General features: G+C 37.8%; 1 protein-coding gene across 1 annotated transcript in view; it reads right to left on the bottom strand.

Moving 5' to 3' along the window:
- LOC122068297 (DExH-box ATP-dependent RNA helicase DExH3) overlaps positions 1-24,061 on the bottom strand; it is a 45,715-nt gene that overhangs the window by 20,922 nt on the left and 732 nt on the right. The window contains exons 2-11 of the mRNA XM_042632173.1: positions 22,936-23,090; positions 22,743-22,830; positions 22,402-22,638; positions 21,400-21,495; positions 17,019-17,207; positions 16,745-16,904; positions 16,502-16,632; positions 15,055-15,225; positions 6,110-6,382; positions 937-1,131 (exon numbers count right to left, since the gene is read on the bottom strand). Of these exons, the coding sequence (XP_042488107.1) occupies positions 937-1,131; positions 6,110-6,382; positions 15,055-15,225; positions 16,502-16,632; positions 16,745-16,904; positions 17,019-17,207; positions 21,400-21,495; positions 22,402-22,638; positions 22,743-22,830; positions 22,936-23,090 (1,695 nt within the window). The remainder of the gene's footprint in view (positions 1-936; positions 1,132-6,109; positions 6,383-15,054; positions 15,226-16,501; positions 16,633-16,744; positions 16,905-17,018; positions 17,208-21,399; positions 21,496-22,401; positions 22,639-22,742; positions 22,831-22,935; positions 23,091-24,061) is intronic.

The following is a 24,061-nucleotide window of genomic DNA, read 5'->3' on the forward strand; positions in this document are numbered from 1 at the left end:
TGCTATCAATATTGCTCATAATCCAGTACAGCATAACCAAACCAAACCAAACACGTGAAGATTGACAGACACTTCATCAAAGAGAAATTAGATGTTGGTTTGATCTGTATTCCTTTTGTGAACCCTGGTGATCAACTAGCTGATGTGTTCACTAAAGGGCTGGTTGGAAAGATGTTTCATCCTAGTTTAGTCAAGTTGGGCACGTGTGACATCTATGCACCAACTTGAGGGAGAATGTCAAAATATGTAACTTAAGTGTGCCGTAGGGGCACACTGGGTATTTCCCCCTTTAGCCGACCTATTCTGTCCTAGTTAGAGTATGGGTCGGTTAAGGGGGGTAAACTTATAATTCTGTTCTCTTTTTGCTTATATTTATATATACCGCGTGTGATAGTCTTAGTAGGCATTATATATATTTATAGCTCCTTATAATCAGACTCTCTCTCACACAGTTCTCTTCTTCTTCACATGCAATGGTTGCTAAGGTTTTGTCATAGTTCCCAATTTCTCCCATACTCTATGTTTCTACCCTATTCCCCCAACGTATCATTGTTTCATCCAAGGTTTGCAGGAAATCAACCCACTGATTACCATTTAATGATTGTCCAAGTGCAGGAGTCCAGGTTATGATTGCATCATCATCTGACATGTAATCTTACTAAGCTTCCTAGTTAAAAGAAACTTCAAATATTAATGCAGCACCAATGGTTGACATGTCATAATTCCATACTGGAAATGTAATGGGCATGTCCAATACAACTCATCATTGACCAAAATGTACAAGATGCCTTTTTTCTCTCCTTTACTCTGTATTTATGTCATGTTTGAGTAAGTAGCGATGAAATGCAAAAAGTAACACATATTCTAAAAAAGCCAATTTGAAAACGAAGAAAAGCGGCATCAAGAGAAGTGAAAACAGGATGAAAGATAACATACTTGTCGGGCAGATGCTTTTGATATCCACGAAGGTAATAAACAAGGTGTATTGTTCAAAGCATCATATGTTGTTTCTTTCGCTTTTCCACAATCAACCACAAAAACTATATCATTGACGGTTATGCTTGCCTCCGCCATGTTTGTAGCAAGAACTATCTTACGTATATTTGGAGGTGGTTTCTCAAATATGAGTTTCTGCCACGGAAAAAAAAAAAATTTTATCAGAAATGAAAATAAATAACAATAGGATATGATGAAGCATAACAGCTCATGCATGGATGTGAAACTACACATGCTGAATAAGAACATGAACTAGCATGTACACAAGGGAGGGAAATTTATGTAGGAGTCTATTTCATACTGGTATACATTAAAAAAGCAATATACCAAAACGAGTCTGCAGACAGTTCCAATGACAGATTACATCCTTACAATGATCATTCATATACAATTTTTCCAGAAAAAGAACAGCCAAGTCCAGTCACTAAATCTACCCTCAAGCACATCGGCCCTTGGCTAGACACAAAGAGGATCCTAGCAGAACTTTGCAATGCATTTCCAGAGTTGTCTACCTCAAGTTAAATTTCATGAGTGGCAAACAGAAAGTCTGGTTGAAAAGCATTACAAGCACTGATGGTGCTATCTCCTACTCCCCTAGTCAAAGCTTTCTTTTTTGTGCTCCCTGTGCTTTCACCATCTATTCTATGCACTGTTAATGGATGACAAATAAGTCAAATTACCATTAACACTTTTTAGGCAAAACCTCGTGATTACATTGCCAGCAAAAGCAGACACATGCCTAAGTGCCTCACACCTCAACTCTGGGTGATGAAGAACTGTTTCAGCAAAACCAATCACGGTGGGAAACAGCCCCCATCAAGATTGTTGTCATATTACTATTTATGATCGGGGATCTGTGTTTATTAATATGACAAAGCAATCAAAGTAAGAGTGTAGGACTGAAATAAAATTTTAAATCTGAGGAACAGTACAATTTTAAAGTAGATTTTCAAGGAAGAACTCAAGAAACCCAATTAATTATTCCAAAACACAACCAAACTAGGAAAATAGCTTTATGGGCTCAAATAAGGGTGCCATCAAAAAAAAATATTGGAATGGGACAATTTTCAAGCAAAACTCCAATCAAAGCCAAGAAACCAATGAAGGCACAAAGGTAATAGTAACAATAGCAAGAAGAAGATTTAAAAGCAACTAAGAAGAAAGTTTCTTGCAGGAAAATGCACAGATGATATTATAAAATCAATATCAAATCTCTGTTTAACAGTCCTCCCATAGCCAGCTTATAAACACTCTTTAGTATTTGTCTTTCAGAATACAACAGAAATTCTAAGACTCTTAACTCAACTCCCACATAAGCTAAAACTCCTAATATGACTCCAATTAAATTTTGGCAAACTCCAACAAGTGAATCACTTTCCCAAATAAATAAAATTACTTAAGAATATAGTCCAAATAAAATGCTTACAAAATTTAAATTCTTAGAAAATGCTGCTACAGTTTTAAGAACTGTCAAGAAATAGTTCATGATTTTCCAAAAGATCTTTGCCTTGGTAGAAGGGTACAGTCCCAACAAGCTTTAGAAAAGCAGTACAATCACATCAACTGATCAAAGAGAAGCTTTGATCCCCCTTGTGACAATCCCAGAACTGTGACCAGAAACTGCAATAGGAGAGAGGAGAGAAGAGAGAAAGATTGAGGGAGAAGAAGAGAAGGCTTGGGCGATAGAATATGTGTTCTATCATACCAGCCAATGTATATTTATATTAAAGGTAAAACAGTGTAACAATGGAAATAAACCACTTACCTAGCTATGCCTAAACATAATTACAATAGGAGACTGAGACCTACTTACAATAGGAATAGAATAAGCATGCATAAACATCTAGCCTAACTACTTAGCTTAAAATAGAATCCCATAATATAGAGTTACATTCTCTCTAATACTTCCCCCCAAGCAAGAGTATGCATATTAAAGGCTCTAGCTTGGAACAAAAACAACAACTCAGCCTTATCCCAACTATATGGGGTGATTGGGGTCTGCTAAATGGATCTGCAACTTGGAAGAACAAGAACGTATGTCAAACCAACACCAGTCTAGAACATTAGTCATAGATGCCGGTGAGCACAAAGAACTCCATTCTTGTAGCAATATCAACCTAAGCAAACCAATCATCAAGAACATCGAAAGATAAATTTCATTGTATCGAATAAACCTAACATAAACATCAGCACCAAACAAAATATATGGTGGATAACACAGCTCCACAATCCAACATATCATATCAACAATAGCAACATCATGAGCTCTTCCCAAGTAAGGCAGGTAGTAAGTAGTTATCTGCGCAAAAGAAAAAAAACAAAGAAAAGTGCAGCCCCAACAACTATATCATAAAGCCTTCTCAAGGAATGCAAGTAGTAAGCTTCACAAAGAAGACAAATAAAAGTGCAAAATCGATGCACTTACGAGCCCCAAAATCACAATAAAATTGCAAACTAGGTTGTTGCGAACTAGGTAAAAGTGCAGTATAGGTCATTGTGAACCAAGTAATAGCATCAGGTTGCTGGAGACCAAATAAATCAGCACCAGGTTGCTGGAGCCAAATAACTCAGCATCAGGTTGCTGGAGACCAAATAACTCAGCATCAGGTTTCTGGGAACCACTCAGCATAAGGTTGTTGTGAACCACTCAACATAAAGTTGTTGTAGACCAGATAAATTGCATTTTTTCTGAATATCTTCATAGGTAAAATTGTTGTTGAGGACACAAACAAATAAATAATAATAATCATCAAACAGTAATCTCCAATCTCCCCCTCACGTGTAGTAGTACACATGGACAAATTATCCATAGGATGCAATAAAGAATATTTCACCATCATATGCTAACAATAATCAACATCTCGAAGGATAAGCATCACAATAAACCCCAGAAGCAAGACCAACCGCAAATAAGATCTCAACAACAATTTCCACTCTTCCCCCTCACAGTAGCCAATACCAAATAAGCCATATTTAAACAAATCCAAGCAAATAATAACCAACAATAGCAATAAATACCATCACCCCATTCAAGTACTAATCTTCAAAATTTGCAAATCCCATATTAATATGATCTTGGGCCACTAAAGCAATAATATGACAAATATATAAGCTCAACGGCAAGTTCTATAAATTCTGGCCATACTTATGGACCTTCCCAAGCAAGAGAATACTCAAAATATGTCAATAACAAGAGATAGTGGCAATCTAGTAATTAACCAAAATGTTCAAGGGGCCTTGGATAGATGAAAAAATGAATGGAAAACTGTAAATATCTCAAGGTCAAAAAGAAATGGCATGGATGTAATTTAGTTGAAATCCAATTACAAGCACAATCCAAAGCCAAAGGATAACCTTTGAAGGCATGAAAAAACATCGACATAAAGTTATAGGAGTAATAGAGGGGTATTTTAGGTAGTACCGGAAAAGGGGTCCTCAAAAAAAAACGAAACAACCATTTGTTTCTTATGAGAAAGGGAAGAAGACTTCATCTTCCTCACGAGGCTAGCAGAAACAAAAGGGGACGATAATGGGGAGATTCATGACTTCAGATGGCGGAACAAAATAAGCCTAATGGAATGGAGTGCATGTGGTTCTCATGGTCATACAATGGTACCTGTTCATTCATCTCAGGCATCTCCGCAGCATTACGGCAGCAGATTGTTGAAGATACATCATGACTTGCAAAGTGTGGACTGTGATGTTAATGAAAAAAAAGAAACCCTAGATTGACTGTGATTGGTCATTCCAAAACTGTTTCCAAACCGAAAGTAGAGACAGCTCTTCAGGAGAGGACGATAGCAGTCCAGCTCCTTAAGGAATACTTGGACATATTTGCCTGGAGTTATGCTGAGATGCCTGGGCTAGACCCTGAAATCGCTGTTCACAGGCAACATATCAAACCAGATGCTAAGCCCTTCAAGGAGGCGCAACGACGCTTTCATCCACTCCGCACGTAGAAGATTGATAAAGTACAGAAATTAAAGGATGTGTGGATCAGAAGCAGTAATTGTTTCAAATTTCTCTCATTCTTCATCAGCAAATCATATAGCAGTAACCAAAGAAACCCAAAGTCAGAATAGCCACAACAGAACCAGACCCGAAGAACAATGACACCAGCAATTGGTTCAACTAAATCTTGATCAGCAGTAGTATCAACGATAGCATTCAACAAGATGCAATCAATTCAGGTATGATACCCATACGTCATCTTCATCAAAACCCTAGTTCTACTTCTTCTATCATCTAGGGTTTCACACACCTCAAACTAGAAATTTAGAATGACTCACAAAATGGCTATCAATGATAATAAGGTACTATTATAGCTCTGATACCATGCGACAAACCCAGAACCTGTATCCAGTAACTGCAATAGAAGAGAGAGAGAGAAGGCTAGCGATATAATCTGTGTGTTCTACTGTACCAGCCAATGTATATTTATATCAAAGGTAAAACAGCGTTATAATGGAAATAAACTTCTTACCTAGCTAAGCCTAAAACATAATTGCAATAGGATAATGAGACCTACTTACAATAGAAATAGACTAAGCATATAAGAATCAAACGATATAGAGGTACACCCTCTCAACACCCCTATATTTGACCTGAAGAAACATGACAGGAATAACCATTACAATGACTAGGATTTTTTTTTTTTTTTTTGAAAGGATCATCCAGTCCTACACCCTCTTATAAATCAGTCTCAATATAGTGAGCTTCAACTTCTATTAACATTCATGGTGAATCCTCTTTGACTTTGACAAAGGGCAAGTTTTAATGCCCAGCACCCCCTTTCATGTGTGGCCGTACATGTACACGGCCTCCATTAAATACAGTGAGATGAGCATAAATGCCCATCTGAAATAGCCAAAACACCCATAAAACGAAGTCGATGGGAGGAATCTCCCGTGCATGAATCCCTTCCCCTAATAAAAGAGGTCCAGGAACCCTTGAAATCAGAGAGAGTCCAAGGCAAAAAGAAAGCCACAAGTCGTACTCATAGTGAAACCAGATTGTTATATTGGACCAATCGTAATAAAGTGCAAGCCAGTGAATGAAACAGCATAAAATTGAAAGTAACTGGCAAACGCATGGCATGAAGTGAATGACTAACCTGTTCAGATGTGGCCATTGAACCATGGCATGTAAGCAGTAGTATCCTATTTGGATCTCCTAAGAGGGGATGAGCTTTAAGTTGATCTCGCAAACAACTAATATCCTCCCAGCCAGTCATAAATACTAACACGCCACCAGCTCGCTCCTTGCGGCATATATGGCATAAAACCGCCTCAATAAGATTAAATCCTATGGAATCAGGAGACCAAGATGACAGAGAATCCCGTACTTTGGAACTATAATTCTCAAAGCTTGACTTATTAAGTGCATCCTGTGTAGTATTACCAAGATAGAGTTAGCAGAGGACTTTCACTATACAAACATTATTACACACACTGGCAACTTTAAATAAACAGCTTCCAGTGATTATTTCCCACAGGTTAGCATACCTTGTCAGGAATTTCAAACAAGAGATTCTTTCCTTTTACTTTCGAAAGTAGCAAGAAAAAAAAATTATTTTTTAAAGAACTTTTATGGAAACAGATAAAATGAAAGTAAAGGAGCAACTACATTATATGGTACAACAGTCAGGACATGTTTCAGAAATTAAACAATAAATATAAATGATTTCATGGAACTTGTTAAGTGTATTGTTATTAACTATAGTGTTGGTGTTACCACAGGGGGTAATTTGTGGATATAGTTCTGGATTTTATAGTTATTTACGTACTGTTTAGTAGTTCGGTTTGTGTTAAGGGTATACCTGTAAACTCTCATTATCATGATATATTAAGCATCACAGGGGCTCAATGTTTCATACTGTTTCGTGGTCAGAGCGGGTTTGATCAGTGATTGCTCTCTTCTATTTCATTATTCTAAGAATCCACCCAGGGTTTTCTCTTTTGGTGTGCAGCCACCTATTGCTGCAACTTACTACCATGCAGACCTAGTTTATATCAATATAAAAACAAGGGGTATGAATACTTAAGCCGGTTTCCGTCCATTCATCTATAAATTTAATCAAGCCCTAATCTGAATCTAGGGTTTCTATTCAAGGAGGAGAATCTCGCACATTTAAATGGCCTTCTTCCACTCTGTGATTCCTGATTTGGTATGTTGCTGCCTAATTAAATGAAGATATGATCATACCTATTGTGTTTACTGCGGTACCATACTCTCTATGATGTTAGCTTATGATGTTGCTGGATTTTCTGTCGAAACCCTAATCTGAAAAGGGGTTTTGCAATATCTTACTCTTTTGTAATCGGATTGGTGCGAAAAATTCCGGGATAACTTTCTCCCTATACAAAGTGAGATTCGATTCTTATTTTGAGGGAAATTAGAGCTCTCTAGCTATCTGCGATTTAGAGTTCTTGGTTTTCTGCACAGAGAAGTTACCTCTCACCCTATGTTTGATTTCTGATTTCTTCTGTGTTGTTTTATTGGGTTTTTACTAATGGCTGATCCTAAACCAACTGCTGACAATGTGAATGTCCAGATTACAACTATAAAACTCAATGGAGTATCCAATTATTCATTATAGGCCTAGACAGTTAAAAGTTTATAATAATGCTAAGGCAAGATGAAGTTTCTCAGATCCAAACCGTCTTCTTCTGATTCCAAAGACTATGAGGAATGGATGCGAATGGATGCATGAGAATTACACTCCTCATATGGTTGTGGAACAATATGGAACCAGCTATTGCCACAATTGTTATGTTCGACAACAATAACAAAGGAGCATGGGATGACTTGAAGGAAATCTTCTCCCAGAAAGTGAGCATGTCCCGTATTTATGATCTGTATGATAAAATCTTTAACTTAAGCAGAGAGGCAAATCTTTGAATGAGTACTTCAATGCCTTTAAATGAATGTGGAAGGATCTCAATATTTCATCAAACTCTCACTACTGATCTACAACAATTGAAGATTCAGCAAGCTGAATGTCAGGTTGCAAAATTTATGGCCGGGTTAAATTCTGATTTTCAATTTGCCAAGAGCCAGTTGATTGATGGGGAGAAGGTGCCTTCCCTGAATGAGACCTTCTCTCATCTCCAGCATATTGTTTCTCTTTCTAGAGCCAACATCTCATTCTCTCTCCTAAGGAAGTTTGTTGTTGGTCATGGCTGTGGCTGTTGGTTTTCCTTTCCTAGGAGAGATCGTGGCTCTGGGGGAGGTTGTGGTCATGGAACAAATGGAGAGCAAACTGACCGACCCTTCAGACAGTGTACTTTCTGTCCTAATCATACAATTGAGACGTGTTGGGCTAAACATCGTAAACCATAATGTGCTCATTATTTAGATAAGACAGATATGCCAGCTGATAATATTGAGAAGGTGTCTTATGGCGACATCACCCTTGCCACTTCATTTGAAGCTCCCCCATCAGGTTTTGTGTCTCGAGATGACTATAATCAAATACTTAAACATCTCCAAAATCTTGAGTCATCCACTACTTCCTCGTCCACAGCCACTCCAGCACACACGAGTACATCAGCATTTCTTACTATCTACCACATCTTCCACTCCTTGGATAATTGGTTCTGGTGCTTCTACACATATAACTGGTATGTCAGAATTGTTTTCTTCCTTGTCTAAAATTCACAATCCTTCCCCTGTAATTCTTGTTAATGGATCTTCTACCCATTTGACCAGTCATGATACCATTTCACCTAATTCATCCATAACTTTGTCTTCATGTACCACAATGGCATGTCTTTTATCAGTCAGTCAACTTACTAAATCTCTAAATCTCTAAATTGTTCTATCACCTTTTATCCTCTTATTGTGTTTTCCAGGATCTTTAGAACAAGGAGGACGATTGGTGGTGGGATTAAGCAAGATAGACTATATTATCTTAATTGAAATCCCTATATTATCTTAATTGAAATCCTATATTTCTATATCACCTTTTGTCCCTCTTATTGTGTTTTTCAGGATCTTCAGACAAGGACAATTGGTGGTGGGCTTGTGCAAGATGGATTATATATCTTAATTGTGTTGCACAATCTACTGTGTTGCTACTACTTCCGGTGATCTTCCCCCTATTCAGTGGCACTTTTGGTTGGTGCATCTATCGTAATCAAAACTTCAGCATATGGTACTGAGTTGCAAATCTAAGTCTCAACTAATTCAACTAAAGTGTGAAGTGTGTGAACTCAAGAAGCATCATCGATTGTCTTTTCCTTCTCGTAGTGTGTTTAGAAGCCCTTTATTTTCTTTAGTACATTCAGATATTTAGGGTCCTTATCATGTCAAAAATAGATTAGGTTTTTCCTATTTTGTCATGTCGACTATCATTCTCATCTGACATGGCTGTATTTGTTGAAAGATCATTCAGAATTTCATTTTTTTTTTTTTTAAGGATTTTTATAGTGAAATAAAAACTAAGTTTTATGCTTATATTAAAGGTTTTCAATCTGATAATGTACTAGAACATACTTAGCGTGAGATATATATTTTTTGTTCTACTCATGGACTGATCCATTAAACGAATTGTTCTTGTAAACCTAAACAAAATGGGGTTGTTGAATGGGAAACATTAATTTATTGGAGATTTCTCTGTCTCTAATGATTCATATGAATATTCCATTTGGTGTGATACAATTCTCACTACTTGTTATTTTATTAAGAATGCCCTCTTCTGTTCTAGATAACTGATCACCTTTCTCTATTGTGTTTCCAAAATCTCCCTCATTTTCTTTGGGGTAATTTACAACGCCACCCCCTGGAGAATTCCAATATTAGAGGGACACCCCCTCTCTTTCACCAAATTAAACTCGGACCCCCTACCGTCAGTTACGGTTAAAGAATATACCTTATATGCTGATGTCAGCAATAATATTTTATTTAAAATACCAAAATACCCTTGCTCTAAGTATCTCTCTCTCCTTTCTCTTTCGTTTTTGGCCTTTTTTCTGAATCTCCCCAAACTCACCGAACCACTCCTCCTCCCCCACTGGAGATCTCACTCTCCACCTCCGTGACCCTCCAAGTGCTCCCACCATCGTCGCCTCTGACCAAATCATCTATTTTTCGATTCTACTGCACTTCGTTTCTTGTATTGAAATCCTGATTTTGAACCCTTGGTGGGGGGTTTCAATTCTCCTTCCAAATACTCTGTTCGGTTTCCAAGCTCGATCTGGGTGACATGGCCGCTGCAAGTGCTCTGATCACCATGAAAGAGGTATTAACTGTAACTCACTCTCACTTCTAACGGTTCTCTCTCTCTCTCTCTCTCTCTCTCTCTCTCTCTCTCTCTCTCTCTCTCTCCATTTGTTAAAAAACATCTCTACTTTCAGCCGAACAAGGTGGAAGAATAGAGAAAAACCAGAAAACCATATAATGGAGACAAATCAAAAAGAAAAAGAAAAAAATAAAATAAGATCGAAGAACAGAAAAAAAATACTCAGCTTTACTTTCATTTGAACCAAGCTTTACTTTCAGCCGAACCAAGAGGAAGAATAGAGAAATCAGTTGAAGAAAAGATCACATCCCTCTTTTCCCATTTTTGCTTCGTTTCTCACCCCCGAAGAACCCTAATCGGCGCCAACCACACCTCTGTTTTTGCTTTCACTAGGGTTTTTTTTTTTTCATTTTTTTTTCTCTCGTTAGGTTTTTGGTGTTTCCAGATTTTTTTTTCCCGTTCTTATTTTGGTTTTCTGAAGAGAAACCAGGAGGAATGATGTTCACATTTATTGGAATATTCCCATTCTTATTTTGGTTTTCTCAAGAGAAACTGGGAGGAATGATGTTTGCATTCATTGGGTTAATAATCCAATTCCACTTGAGAATCTTTCATATTTTCTGGAAAAGAATATGCCTAAGGATTTGAGTCATAAAGAGATGTTAAAACCGTGAGGAAGAAGACGAAGATGAGCTTCGCCGTTCGTCGCTGATGCCAATGCTGCCGTTGCCGTGATCTTCGGTGCTCTGAACGATCACCTCTGCTTTTGATGTCTCGGTGAAGGTGAGTATAGGTAGGGGTGAAGAGGAATTGGGTTAAAATATGTCTTTTGATGATAAGGGTATAACGGTACTTTTAACTCTTCACTTAACAGTGATTGACGGTAGGGGGTATGAGTCTAATTTGGTGAAGGAGAGGGGGTGTTCCTATAATACTGGCATTCTCCAGGGGGTGGCGTTGTAAATTACCCTTTTCTTTGTCGCTTCATGTTTTTGGATGCGTGTGCTTTGTTTACAATTTGCAATCATTATGATCCTATTACTCAACGGTAGTTTATCAGTGCTAATGTTATATTTTTCTAGATTACCAAAAGCCCTTCCCTTAACACAGATGTTGTTCGTTCACTTACCATTCCTACTCTTGTGGCATTGAATGATGCTCAAAGCACTATCTCATCTCCACCACTGTAAGTCTGAAAGTGTATCGACAACATAAGAAGACAGTATAGCCTGATTTGATTCTTCCTGCTTCACAACCCACCACACAATCTGATCCTCCAGCTAGAGCTTTCCCCTCATCTCCTGATGACTTACCAGTTGCTCTTTGCAAAGGTACTCGTTCTTGCACTTAGAATTCTATTATTGCTTATCCTATAGAAATTTTTTTTCTCTATCTCATCTTCCATCTCCCTTACATAGCTTTTCTTTATCCTTATCTACTCACTATATTTCTAAAACTCATCATGAGGATTTATCTCATCCTAGGTGGAAAGTGGATATGGGAACGGAAATGGACACCTTGTTTTCAGGCCAAACATGGACCCTGATGGATTTATCTCCAGGTAAAGACTTTGTGCGGTATCACTGGGAGTACATAGTCAAGTACAATCTAGATGGCTCAATTGAACAGCTAAAGGCCCATTTGGCTGTGAAGCGTTACATGCATATCTGTGGTGTGGATTACTTTGAGACCTCTCTTGGTGCTCATCTTAATTCAATTTGTGTGCTCATTTCCTTAGCAGTGAATTTTGACTAGCCTCTATATCAGTTGGATATCAAAAATTCATTCTTATATGATGATCTACATAAGGAGGTGTATATGGAGCAATTTCCAGGTATGTTACTCAAGGGGAGAATGCTCACAGAGTTTGATAAATACACGAGGCAATTTATGGTTTCTTAGTTCAATAAGTTTGGTTCGACTGTTACTCGATGCAGATTCTCATAGTGTTATTATGATCATTCTGTGTTTGCTCATCATCGGGATTCTAGGCAAGGTTCAAAATTTTGTTTCGTTTCAGTGTTTTGGTCGGTTCAGAAACTGAAATTTCATTTCGTTTCGGAGAAATTTCAGCCGAAATGGTTTTTTTTTTTTGGTTGACTATTTTGATGGTCAAACGGTTATATTTTGACTGAAACTTTGTGGGTAACTTATTTTAAGATTAATAAACATGCTTAGAACATAAAAATGCAAAAATATTAGGACATGACATTGTTTTAGAGTTGCACCTTTGTTTGGCAACAACCGTCAAACTGTTCTGAAAATTTTACTTGGTTTTGGAGAAAGAACTATAGCTTTCCTAAGCTTTGAATGTGTAGATCTTGTAGGAGTCCAATGAAAGTCAAAATGTGCGATAATGTGGCTAATTAGAGGCTTGTTGGAGTGTTTTTCCTTCAAAATACGCAAATGGAACTGAAACCACCAAGACAGGCGAGACAGAGTCAAAATTTCGACCGAGATATGGTATTTATAACACATGGAATGTACCGAGGCAGGCGAGATACCGAAACGATACCGAAATTTTGTACAAATGTTATTTCGGGCCTTATTTCGTTTCGGCCAAAAAAAAAGACCATAATTCCAAAATTTCAGCGAAATTTCAGTGAGATTTCGAACCATGATTCTAGGGTGATTGTATTAGGGGTGTATGTCAATGATATTATCATATATGGGGTTAATGCATTGGGATTACAGAGGTGAATTATTATCTATAGCAATATTTCAGATGAAAGATGTAGGTGCCATCAGGCATTCATAGTATTGAAGTCCTTCGAGTTAAAAAAGAGATCAAAGTATCAAACTGTCACAGAGAAGATATGTGTTAGACCATTTACCTGAGACTGGTATACTTGCTTCTAAACCAGTTGTTACACCTATGGATCCACACTAGAAGTTTGGGACAAATGATGGCAAGAAATTTGATGACAAGCACTAGTATAGGATATTAGTAGAGAAACTCAGTTGCCTTACTATTACTAAACCTAAAATACCTTTTATTGTTCGAGTTATTAGTGAGTTTATGGAGTCACCTAAGAAGACTCACAGGAAGGTAGCATGTAGAATCTTAAGGTATATTAAGGGCGCTCCAAGAAAGGGGCTCATTTACCAACCACGTCAGCATATTGATTTGGTTGGATATTCTAATACAGAGTGGGCTAGTGCTAACGCTGATAGGAGAATTGTCACAGGTTATTGTATGTTCATTGGTCGCAATATTGTCACACTGAGAAGCAAGAAGCAAACGACTGTGGCTAGATCCACTGTTGAGGCTAAGTATAGGGCTAAGCGCACATCGGAAAGAGATAAGATCCAAATTCTTATTCCAATTAAAAAATGTAATCAAAATATTATTGTATTATAATTGACTGAACCATAGTTATCTAGGCGACACCTTGGAGGCGCCTAGGTGATAAGGCGGTTCAACTTGGACTTGTGCCTTGGCACCTTGTTGGTGTCGCCTTGCTTTTTTTACTGCTCTCCGTCACCTTGGTCCCTTTACCTCCTTGATAACTATGGAATGAACAAAACAAATCGAAATAGAATATTTATATTGGGGAACAACTCTCTATCTGGGAGTGCAACCTCTATACCAGTGCATAGGCCAATGGGAGCACACATAGAAGCAACAACAAGGTAGGCATTATTGCCTTTCATAGGAGGCAGGGTAGGGCAGTCATTTTGCCCCCATATGTCTGGGCACAGCCCCCCACAGAAACCATTTTCCTATTTATATTTATTAGAGAGATATGACATAAATGGCCTAAAGGGGAATCTTAAGGGAAAGATCTTTTCGATCTCTTTCCTTTTTACAATTCCCAATTTCTTTCACTCTCTTTTCCTTTCTTTTCTTTTTTCTTTTTTTTATTCCCCCTTAAGTCCCATAGGTTTGATCTGATCCTGTAGTCTGTAGATTATGACCCAGGTTTCGTCGTTAACCTAATTGGTCACTTCCAATTATGTAAATCAATGGTTCAAACTATACTCAAAGGTAGGGCATTTTTATAGAACCTTTTGTACCAGAAAGAATGAATCTCCCCATTATAGCCCCTCTGAGATGTAAAAAATATCTCTTCTCACCATCCCCACAATGTATGAGACAAATGCAAGCATTTCGATGAGGGTCATATTCTATGATACTAAAATGATGAAGATGTTCTGTGGTAATCAAGCTGCTATCTATATGCCAATAATCCAATGTTTCATGAAAGACCGAACACATTTAAGTTGATTGCCACTTTATGAGGGATGCAGTAATGAAGAAGTTTATTTATACTCCTGTTTCTTCCACAGATCATTTGGTATTCTTCCACAGATCATTTTACCAAGCCTCTGTGTAGTCCTGCACTCCTGCTTCCTAAAGGGTTGTTCCAAGCTGGGCATGGGTATCTATATGCTCTAACTTGAGGGGGAGTGTTAAGTGTATTGTTATTGTCTATTGCGTTAGTGCTACCACAGGAGTAATTTGGGGATATAGTTCTGGTTTCGTAGTTATTTATGTATTGTTTAATAGTTCGGGTTAGTGTTAAGGGTATACTTGTAAACTTTCTTTTATCATAATATATAAGTCATCATAGGGGCTCTCTCTCTCTCCCTTCTTCTTTCCTCTTCTCTTGCTTTATTATACTGCTTTCCCGTGTTTGACACTATTTCAGAACTTCTACAAGAAAGCAAAGCAGTTAATTTTTAGCTAACAGTATTGTTCATGATAATCGAATATTACTAAAACTTACAAAAAACAGAAGAAATAAATTTCCAGGTCCCAAAAAAAGTATTGGAGAAAATTGATACCAAGGAGCTCAACATATACAAAGACATACCTCAACAAGTGCAGTGATCTGGTTTTTCTTTTTTCGTGGCAATAGCTGCCTCTGTGTTTTCCACAACTTCTCTTGGCCATAATCATCAATTTGATTGAACGAGGTCATCTTATAACCTGACATCTCCAATACATCTTCCAGAAAGTGTGCACGTACTGGGTGAGTGAAGCCCTGAAGCCAATATAATCACACGATGATGTTAAAAACGTTGGACAATCAAAAATAATACACCATGATGTAGATAAGTCACTTAATGAGCTTATTTTATTGGAAATAAGCCTTGGGTTGGGTTATGTATGTGTTGGGCCTTTGATCCCATTGGTTTTCTTTATAATGGGTCACTTTAATGGGTCTAAAATACGGGTAGAAAGTAGGAAAACGGGATTTAATTCATTAGTTTAGTTAGAGTCATGTTTTGAGTCTATTTCTTTTGTTATTTCAGTTTTCTAGTCAATTTAGGTCTCTCAATTAGTTAAGGATTGGGTTAAGCCTTTCCTTTTTAGTGTTTGGGCTAGTTTTGAGTCTGCTATATAAGTTCGTAAGGGACTACAACATTGAGCACGAATTTATTAATTAAAAAAAAAAAGATGGCTTATGCTATTGTGTTGTGGGATGCAGTTGAGTGAGATGCCTAAACCAGAGGGTGAGATGCCCATTCACTAGTTCTTCTTCCCCCTTCTCAAACCTCCATCGAATTCTCTTTCTTTTCCTATTTTCCTTTTATTTGTTTGCTATAAGAGAGTGTTTGAGAGCTAGAACCAAGCCTATTGGAGGACATCTTCTCTATTCATCTAGAATTTCAGATCCTTCCTAGGATTAGGATCACTTGTGATTCTAGTCTTACATTACACCACATGTACATATACAAGTGATACACAACTGTGTCCAAACGAGCCCAGCCGTGCTCACGGTCAGAAATGACATGTGTAATCTTGTAAGAAACATACAAGCAGGAAGCTTCCCACAATAATAGAATAAACAATGCCTTCTAATGAAGTAATAAATTGATTTTCTTGCATATTTTTAGTTTCAGCTGGGAGGCCTAATCAATTTTGGAAAATTCTGTGATGCAATTGATCATCTAAGTTAATGAACAACCACAGTTAGCTTACAAATCCAAATAAAGGTAGTTCAGAACACTTCAGCAGTATTGGCCAAGATCTGAATCACAATTCTACCCACATGTTGAAAACCAAACCCATTATTGTAACACATCATTACCATCCTGTCTTTATCATTATCGCTATTTTTGATTTACCACTACTGTTAGATTGAAAAAAAAAAAAAAAGAGTATATAGACCTGCGAGTTTACACGAAGACATGCATATAGTTTTTTCAAGTCTATCGCTAAGGAAATAATCATATGAATCTTTATCTGAGCCCACTGACCTGAATTCTTTTTTTTCAAAGAAACTGGTTACAAAAGTATGACATCTGTTAACTCACCGGAATGTGAATAGTTGGTGCCCCACCAAAAAATTTTGAAAACAGCTCCGCATTCAGAGTTGCACTCATTAAAATCAATCTCAAATCTCGACGGCGTGGAAGAAGATCCTTCAAAACGATCAATAGGAAGTCTGCGTGACACCTCAGGGAAAAGGGTGTAGTAGAGCATCAAATAAATGCAAATGCTAGACTACTTTTAAAAAGCACTTGCAACAGTAAAGTGGATTTTTTATAAATGGGTACCTTCGTTCATGCCTCTTTCATGAATTTCATCAACGAAAACATGCGTTATTCCATTCAGATTGCGGTCAGAAAGCAACCTCCTTAGCAAAATACCACTGGTACAAAACAGTAGATGTGTATTTTTGCCTTTCATTCCCTCTAACCGAACTTTGTAACCAACCTACAACAAAAGCTTATGTTATATGGAAGCTAGGGGGAAGAAAATTCTCTCAAGCAACTTATTTATAGAAAATGATTCATTCATAATGCAAATATGCAATCAACTTGAGCTCACTGATTCACCAAGAGGCTCTCCTCTTTCTGTTGAAACTCTCTCGGAAACAGCCATTGCAGATATTCTTCGAGGTTGAGTACAAATGATACTACAGAATGCCCCACGACCAGATTCTATTTCTGATTCCAATATGTATTGAGGAAGTTGCGTGGTTTTTCCACAGCCAGTCTCCCCTGAAATCACTACAACCTGGCACAAGAAGAATTCCAGTCCTCATAAAAGTTTCCTACAAAATGTAAATGTGAGGCAGCAGCCTGTTTGCAAAATATGTCTCAATATGTCAAACTGAATGAAAGGAATGAATTCTTTTATATTTTTCTCCAATAGCTTAAAATAGAAGCAATCAGTTAAATAGGAAGACTCATATTAACAGGATTCATCCACACCTCTAGGTTTCAATATCACAAACAGTTCAAGAAAGGTATCATTATGGAAGATACTTTATACAAACTATGTACAACCAAATGTATTAAGTGAAATACTTAATAATTCAGTGCTCATCCACAGCTGCCAACCTCAAAAAATGAGACTAAATCAAAGAAAAGGATGTTAAAACTTCGTGAGTAACATTTCCACTGCTTTTCTCAATACTAAAATAATGGGTGTAAATTAAGTAACCTATTTCCGTGGAGCAACAAACACAATACCAAATCCTCTTAGCCATTTGACCAAGATATATGTATTGATCTTTGAGGATTCCTCTCCATGATTTAATGAAGTTTGAATTCTGGCTTTTACCAATGACTGTGTGAAACAGTATAGGAGACAGTCCTATGTGAGGTGAGAGGCCTAGGTGTGAGTGAGAAAGACACACCATCTATCCCCTTCTCTACTTTCTGCTTTATTCTTAGTTTCTATTTCCATGTTATACCATCAACCTCAAGCATCAGTGAGGCATCCGAAGATCCTATTATCAATGCTGTAATTCAGTCAGATTTCAGCCAAATCCTGTAACGTTTCAGTGGCACAATTTGTTGGACCATTTCGGTGTTCAAATGGTCATATTTTTGCCCAAACCTTTAGGAAACCCCTAATTAAGAATCTCTAAACATATTGAAACCTTTAGATTGTGAAATAAACACACCCAAAATGGTAGTTTGGTTTAGGACCCTAAGTTGCTAGTGTATTTGTGTATGCCATACCTTGCTGCACACTTTTTCTAATATAACCTATTCTACACATATGTACTACTACATAGTTCTAAATTTAGGAAATTTACCGAAATTCCGCAAGTTTCAATGGTTTCGACCCACCCCAAGATGACCAAGTTTCGAGGGTTTCGACCCCAATTTCGGAATTTTTCAGAAATTTCAACCCAAATTTCTAGCAATAGCCCAGGAAAAAAAATATATCTGGTTTCAATCAGGTTTCAGAAATTCCGACCTCAATTTCAGTTAGAACCATGAGTACTAGAACACACAAAATTCAAGTAAAACAACTAAGATATGTATTAGGAAAGAAGAAAAACCATTTAATCGTACACTTACAAGAAGTACAACTATTTATCCTATATTTTGCAAACATTAATTTCAAGGAAAAAAGGTATACCTCCATTTTGGAATCTTTCTCAAATCTGACAAATCGTCAATGTGAATATGTTGCAATAGTCCCCAACATCTTGTTCCACCAAGAAATGTAGGTGATTTGGCAAAAAGTACAAAATCTGGAGTTTCTTAGACTTTTCCCTTTGATGTCGAAACCTCCCGAAATGCACAAAAATGGGTTGAAATTTTTTATCGAAATAGTGCTTTTTATAAGCACTGTTATGCATCATTTGGTCTAAACGATAAGGAAACCGTAATGCCAGAATTCCAATCGCAACTCTTCACACCTAGTGAGTTGCCCGCATTTCAAAAATAATTCGTGAGATTTCAGCCGTTTCAACTGATATCTTGAACAATGTGTAATATTCATTTTGCTTTGGGGAACCCTCTTCCCCTAATTTATTTATTTATTGTGCCTTTTCTACGTATTTATTCACCCCCCCCCCAAAAAAAAAAAAACCATTTACCTGATCAGTTCCAGCACCAAAGGCTCATAAGAGCGGTCTTCAGAGTTGGATTCCAATTCCAAGGCCCCAAGTCCCCCTTTGGCATTGCAATGCTGGTGTAGGGCACATCAGGGGTCCTCTGATCAAAGTACTCAACCATCTGTTGAGGATATTTTTATATAGGGTGGCTGGCCCAAAGGAGTCGTATACCACACTGATTTAACTGTTTTCTCCCAGTCAACTTCTTTCTTGTTTCAGGTTTATTTAAGTTCATTTGGTAGATATCTGGTCCTATTCAGTGTTTGGGTCCAGAAAGGTCCAAGGTTTGACTTTCAGAATTAAGTATCACCCTTCTTTGTTTTCCTTTTCTTTCTCATGAACCAAAGCTCAGGCTACTTACAAATTTTGAAACCAAGTCATTGCAGGAACAGAAAAGGGCTATGCGTACGGCTTAAATCCAACCTCTTCTACACATATTTCCCCTCTATCCTTACATTATTTAGTACGCTACATATACCCAATATTTAAATTATCAATATGTATCATAGTATATCGTATCGTATCATATGATTCATATCAGTATCAGTATCGGTGGGTATCAATACATATCGATACACATATTGGTATCTTTAAAGTAGTATCGGTCTATATTGTATCGTATCAACTGTATCTTATCGGTATCGGTGGGTATCGATGCGATACCAATACTTTATACCTTGCATATGTTGGGTCCCAGCTGACACGGAGAGGGGGGTGCAGGAAAGTTAGTGGTCTCATTTATCTTTCTAGAAATGAGAAGAATTCTCTCGACAATAAAGTATAACTTCTTCGAATGCAAAATTGCTTAGGAACCCAAGGTTTCTCTCCCAGGTTCAATGTTCTACTCCTTTTCTCCTAATTTTCAACAACTCTTACACAACCTTGGCTGCTTGGATGAAATCCAAACAGAAAAATTCAAGGTACGAAATTTTGGTGGAATGGGAAATTTCACACTCCAAGGGTTGAAAATTGAAATATCTCGGTGAGATGCTTTATTAAGCAACATTCCAAAGCAGGAAAACCATCAAAATATCAACACAACAGTGTTCTCTAAACCAATGTCACTTCTAAAAAACATTGCCTCTGAATCCTAGCAAGACCCTGACTCAGTAGCCTAGGCCAGAGCTTCTTTTGACCCTAGAGTGAGATAACTTATTGAAACCTGCCAAAAACAATCTCTAAATTGTCCCTCTCAGCTACATCCCCTATTTATGCTCTGTTGAAGCCCTTTACCTTGGCACCACCTAAAAACTAAAACCCTAGATTACATGTCATGGCTGCTTAAGTGCAGCATCAAGGGGAAGTCACTTAGTGCAATGGTAAAAATCTTGGGCAGGCAGCATGAAGGCACTGTAAAAACACAACCCTAAAAGCGATGCAAAAAGTAATGGAAAAACAAGAGCAAACAATGCACACAGGTTTACGAGGTTCGGCAAGATTGCCTACGTCCTCACTAAGATGAGATTCTGCTTCACTATCAATAAAGAATAGGGTTACAGCAGTCGTCCTTACACCTCTCAGAATTGCTTATAGAGAAAGTAACTCTCGCTACAAATATCTAGTGAAAAACACTAATACCAAAAATTACAAAAGTGCCCTCAAATAAAAATTCGAGTGGGGGTCTATGCAGGGGGGCCTCCTACCCCCTTGCAACCCCAACGGCCAACTTACCGGCATGCGGGACAACCATTTTGTCAGGGGGGTCTACACTAGGACTCCCTAAATTAAACTGTGACGGAATACAAGACATCGTACACCAACAGGCATGCATTTGAATCTAAAAGCAGCCATTTTTGGCAGAAGTGCCTAAGACTAGGACCGCTTCCAAGTTCCAATCCAACACCCCCCCAAGGGAAACCTGCGAAAGCAGGAATTGCACAAGGTTATGGCTGAATTTTGTACATAAAAGCACACCGTTAAACCCATTTTCAGCCTTCAAAAATTGAATTTAGCCCAATTTTCTCACCATCGTATTCCCTCAATCCTAACCCCAATTTCCCCTTTAAGATTGAGCTATCTTTAAGATCCTAAAACACCATTGCCATGAGAACATAGCATAGGTAGATTGCATCTTTTTCTCCCTTCCGAGAATACAATCAAAGCTACTGACGGGAGCTTTTTTGGATTATTAAGATGCCCTTTTTGTGGTCCCTATCTGACAAGGAAGCATACCAAGGTGTTCTTTCAAAATCACATATTTTCAGCCCATGGTGAATAGAGATCTCAATGAGATCAGACTTTTCCATATTTTAATCAGTATTCTTCACAATTTTCCCATTGTCAAGAGGAAATGTTGTTGAACATAATTGGCTGAAAATCCTGCTACGGGAAGATATTAGTTCCAAAGTAAACCTGATTTCGTGCAATTGCAGAAAGCAGTCTTTCCTTCTCCTTGTACGAAGGAAGAGATTTCCTAAAGTCCAGCATCTTCTTTCCCTCAGGAGATTCCTGTAAAGTGAAGTCTACATTAATTTAGCACCCCCCCAAAAAAAAAAACAAAAACAAAAACAAAAACAAAACCAGTACAATATATGTAAGGGGGGAAGCAAAAAATGTAACCATAAAAATGTGAATAACATAGCACTAAGAAAATATGGTAGCACAAAAGTTGGAAAGACATGATAAGAGCCCACAAGTGACCATTGCATTAATTTTGTAGAAAATTTGTGGAAGACACCATGCTAGACTGTAAGGATGATCAACCTCTGTGACAGGCACACGTCATATATGCAGGTGGGTGGAAGCAAGACCGGAATGTTTTGCTGATGTCAATCAGAACATTGTATCATTTCCATCCTCCCTCCCACCCACCTCCCCCCCCAACCAATCCTTTCTCCCTTCAGTGAACCAGAAGTATTTTGCAAACTTTTCCAGATTTTGATGGAGATTTAGAACACTGCTGGTGCAACAATATACTCATGGCAGAGCATGCCCTAATTCAGCCAAGAATCAAGGAGCCAGGATCGGATCATAGACCAGGTCCCAGCTGATTCCAATCCAATTGATGTTGGATCAGCCAATCCAGTAGGCGGACTGAGCAACTTGATAAAACCAATCCTGTAGGTTACTTGTATAATCTATTATGTACTGCATATCGGTCATGTCCGATCAATCAGGATCTGGATCAGCTGATCCTTGAAATGATAAACTCAACACTGCACCAGTACAAAAATGTTTGAAAGGAAAACATTCTCTACTAGGACAGCAGCAAATGGATGCAAAAGGGTTTGATAGTCCAAGGGGCCAAGAACAAGGAAAGAAACAGGAATCCTATTCCAATAATCAGGAGTACTCCTCCAAGTTGATAGCTAAATTGACAAGTCAAAACAGCAAATGAAAGCATATAACTCATACCTGCCAAGCTCTCTGCATATTTCGCATTCGCCAACTCCTTCTCTGAAGAACCTTTTCCATCAGTGACCCATCAAGGAAATCATCTGGGTTGTCATCCTGATTCACATCTTCAATCCGATCAATGACCTTAGCATCAACTAAATTGTCACTGACCTTTCCAGAGTTTAACTGCAATCTATCAACGTGCTCCTGAAATAGACCCTCAACTCTCCTTTGCAAGCTGAGAGGTATAACCACCTGTCAAATGTAGCACCAAATTCAAGTATCCACGAAAGAACCACACCCTCCTCAGCAGTGAAAACAGATACAAAGGAGAAGTTTAGAATAAACGAAATTGCTACCTCTCTCTGAGGTCGTTTGTCATCAAGATCTGGTCGGTAATTTGGAAGAGGATCCTTGCTTGCAACCACCACTTTTCCATAAATTTCACTTGATGGATCATTCACAGGCAGAGGCAGAGCACATCATTTCAACAAAGATCAGACTAGAAAGGTAATACTTGGAAAATAAAAAGGGCATTTCATGTTTCTCTACCTGTAAAGGCCCATCCTTCTTGCAAGGTTAGAAATCTGCTCATAGTCTCTCCTATCTCTCTTGTCTCTAGAAATTATTTCTTGGTCTTTTTCACTGCGTAATAGCAGGCTGAGTTTCCATTTCCATTCATCAATGTTGGCCACGGAGGAAGACATCTAAAACAAGAAGACATGTTTAGAACAAGAAATTCCTCCTGACACAATATTTGTTTTGTACATCTTTTTAAGATAATAAAGTGTACAAGCTCCAGCTCCAGATAATGGGTTCTAGAAGTCACTTGAAGATGATGTTCAATGCAGATCTGTCTAAAATTTAACTTAAATAATAAAATAATTTTGGTGTCAAAAAAGAGTTTGATGAAATTCCAGAAGTTTCAAGAGCTATTAACAGATATTTTCTCATTACTCAACTCTTCTACTAACTTTTATGATGTCTAAAAATTTCAACTTTATCCCATTGGAATTTCTTGATAAGATGGTTAAAGTCTCTAGAGCACTCCCAATGAAAAAAGGCCCAATTTAAATTTGTTCACGACAAGCAAAACATCAAAGTCACAATGCATGCCTTTCTGTTTTTATAACAATTAATTGTTTCTTGATTTCCATCTCAAATTGTTCTCTGGACTTTTATCAATATGAAGTGATCGTAACACAGTATATAAGACACGTGATGCAGGCAATCCAATCTTCTGTGTGTAAGGCAGAAGCCCCCCAAAAAAGGTTTTCCAAAAATGGGTGACCAAAAGATTGAATCACTATGCGTATCTTGGTGGTCGTTACTTTTGGTGTTGTTTCTTTTTGGCTGACTCCTCTTCCTGCTCATAGAAGTGTATTATTCACATAGATGTGAACATATAAACCAACCTAAGTTCTAAGGGACATCGGATTCAAAAACCCCACCAAGTAAATCAAGCTCCAATAACTAAGTTTACCATTCTCTTCATTAGCCCCAATCTTAGAGGTTAGGTCCTTCAAACCTATTAAGAACCCATTATATTCAATTCCTCTGCTCGCACCTTCTTCCAAATATAAAAACTTATAATGAATAAACGACAATTTTTTTTCGTAAAATGCAACTCTTATATACTGAAGGCCTCCCTTTTTCCATCAAACCCATGGTACCAAAA

The sequence above is a fragment of the Macadamia integrifolia genome, unplaced genomic scaffold (genome assembly GCF_013358625.1).
Source record: "Macadamia integrifolia cultivar HAES 741 unplaced genomic scaffold, SCU_Mint_v3 scaffold368, whole genome shotgun sequence".
Lineage (NCBI taxonomy): Eukaryota > Viridiplantae > Streptophyta > Magnoliopsida > Proteales > Proteaceae > Macadamia > Macadamia integrifolia.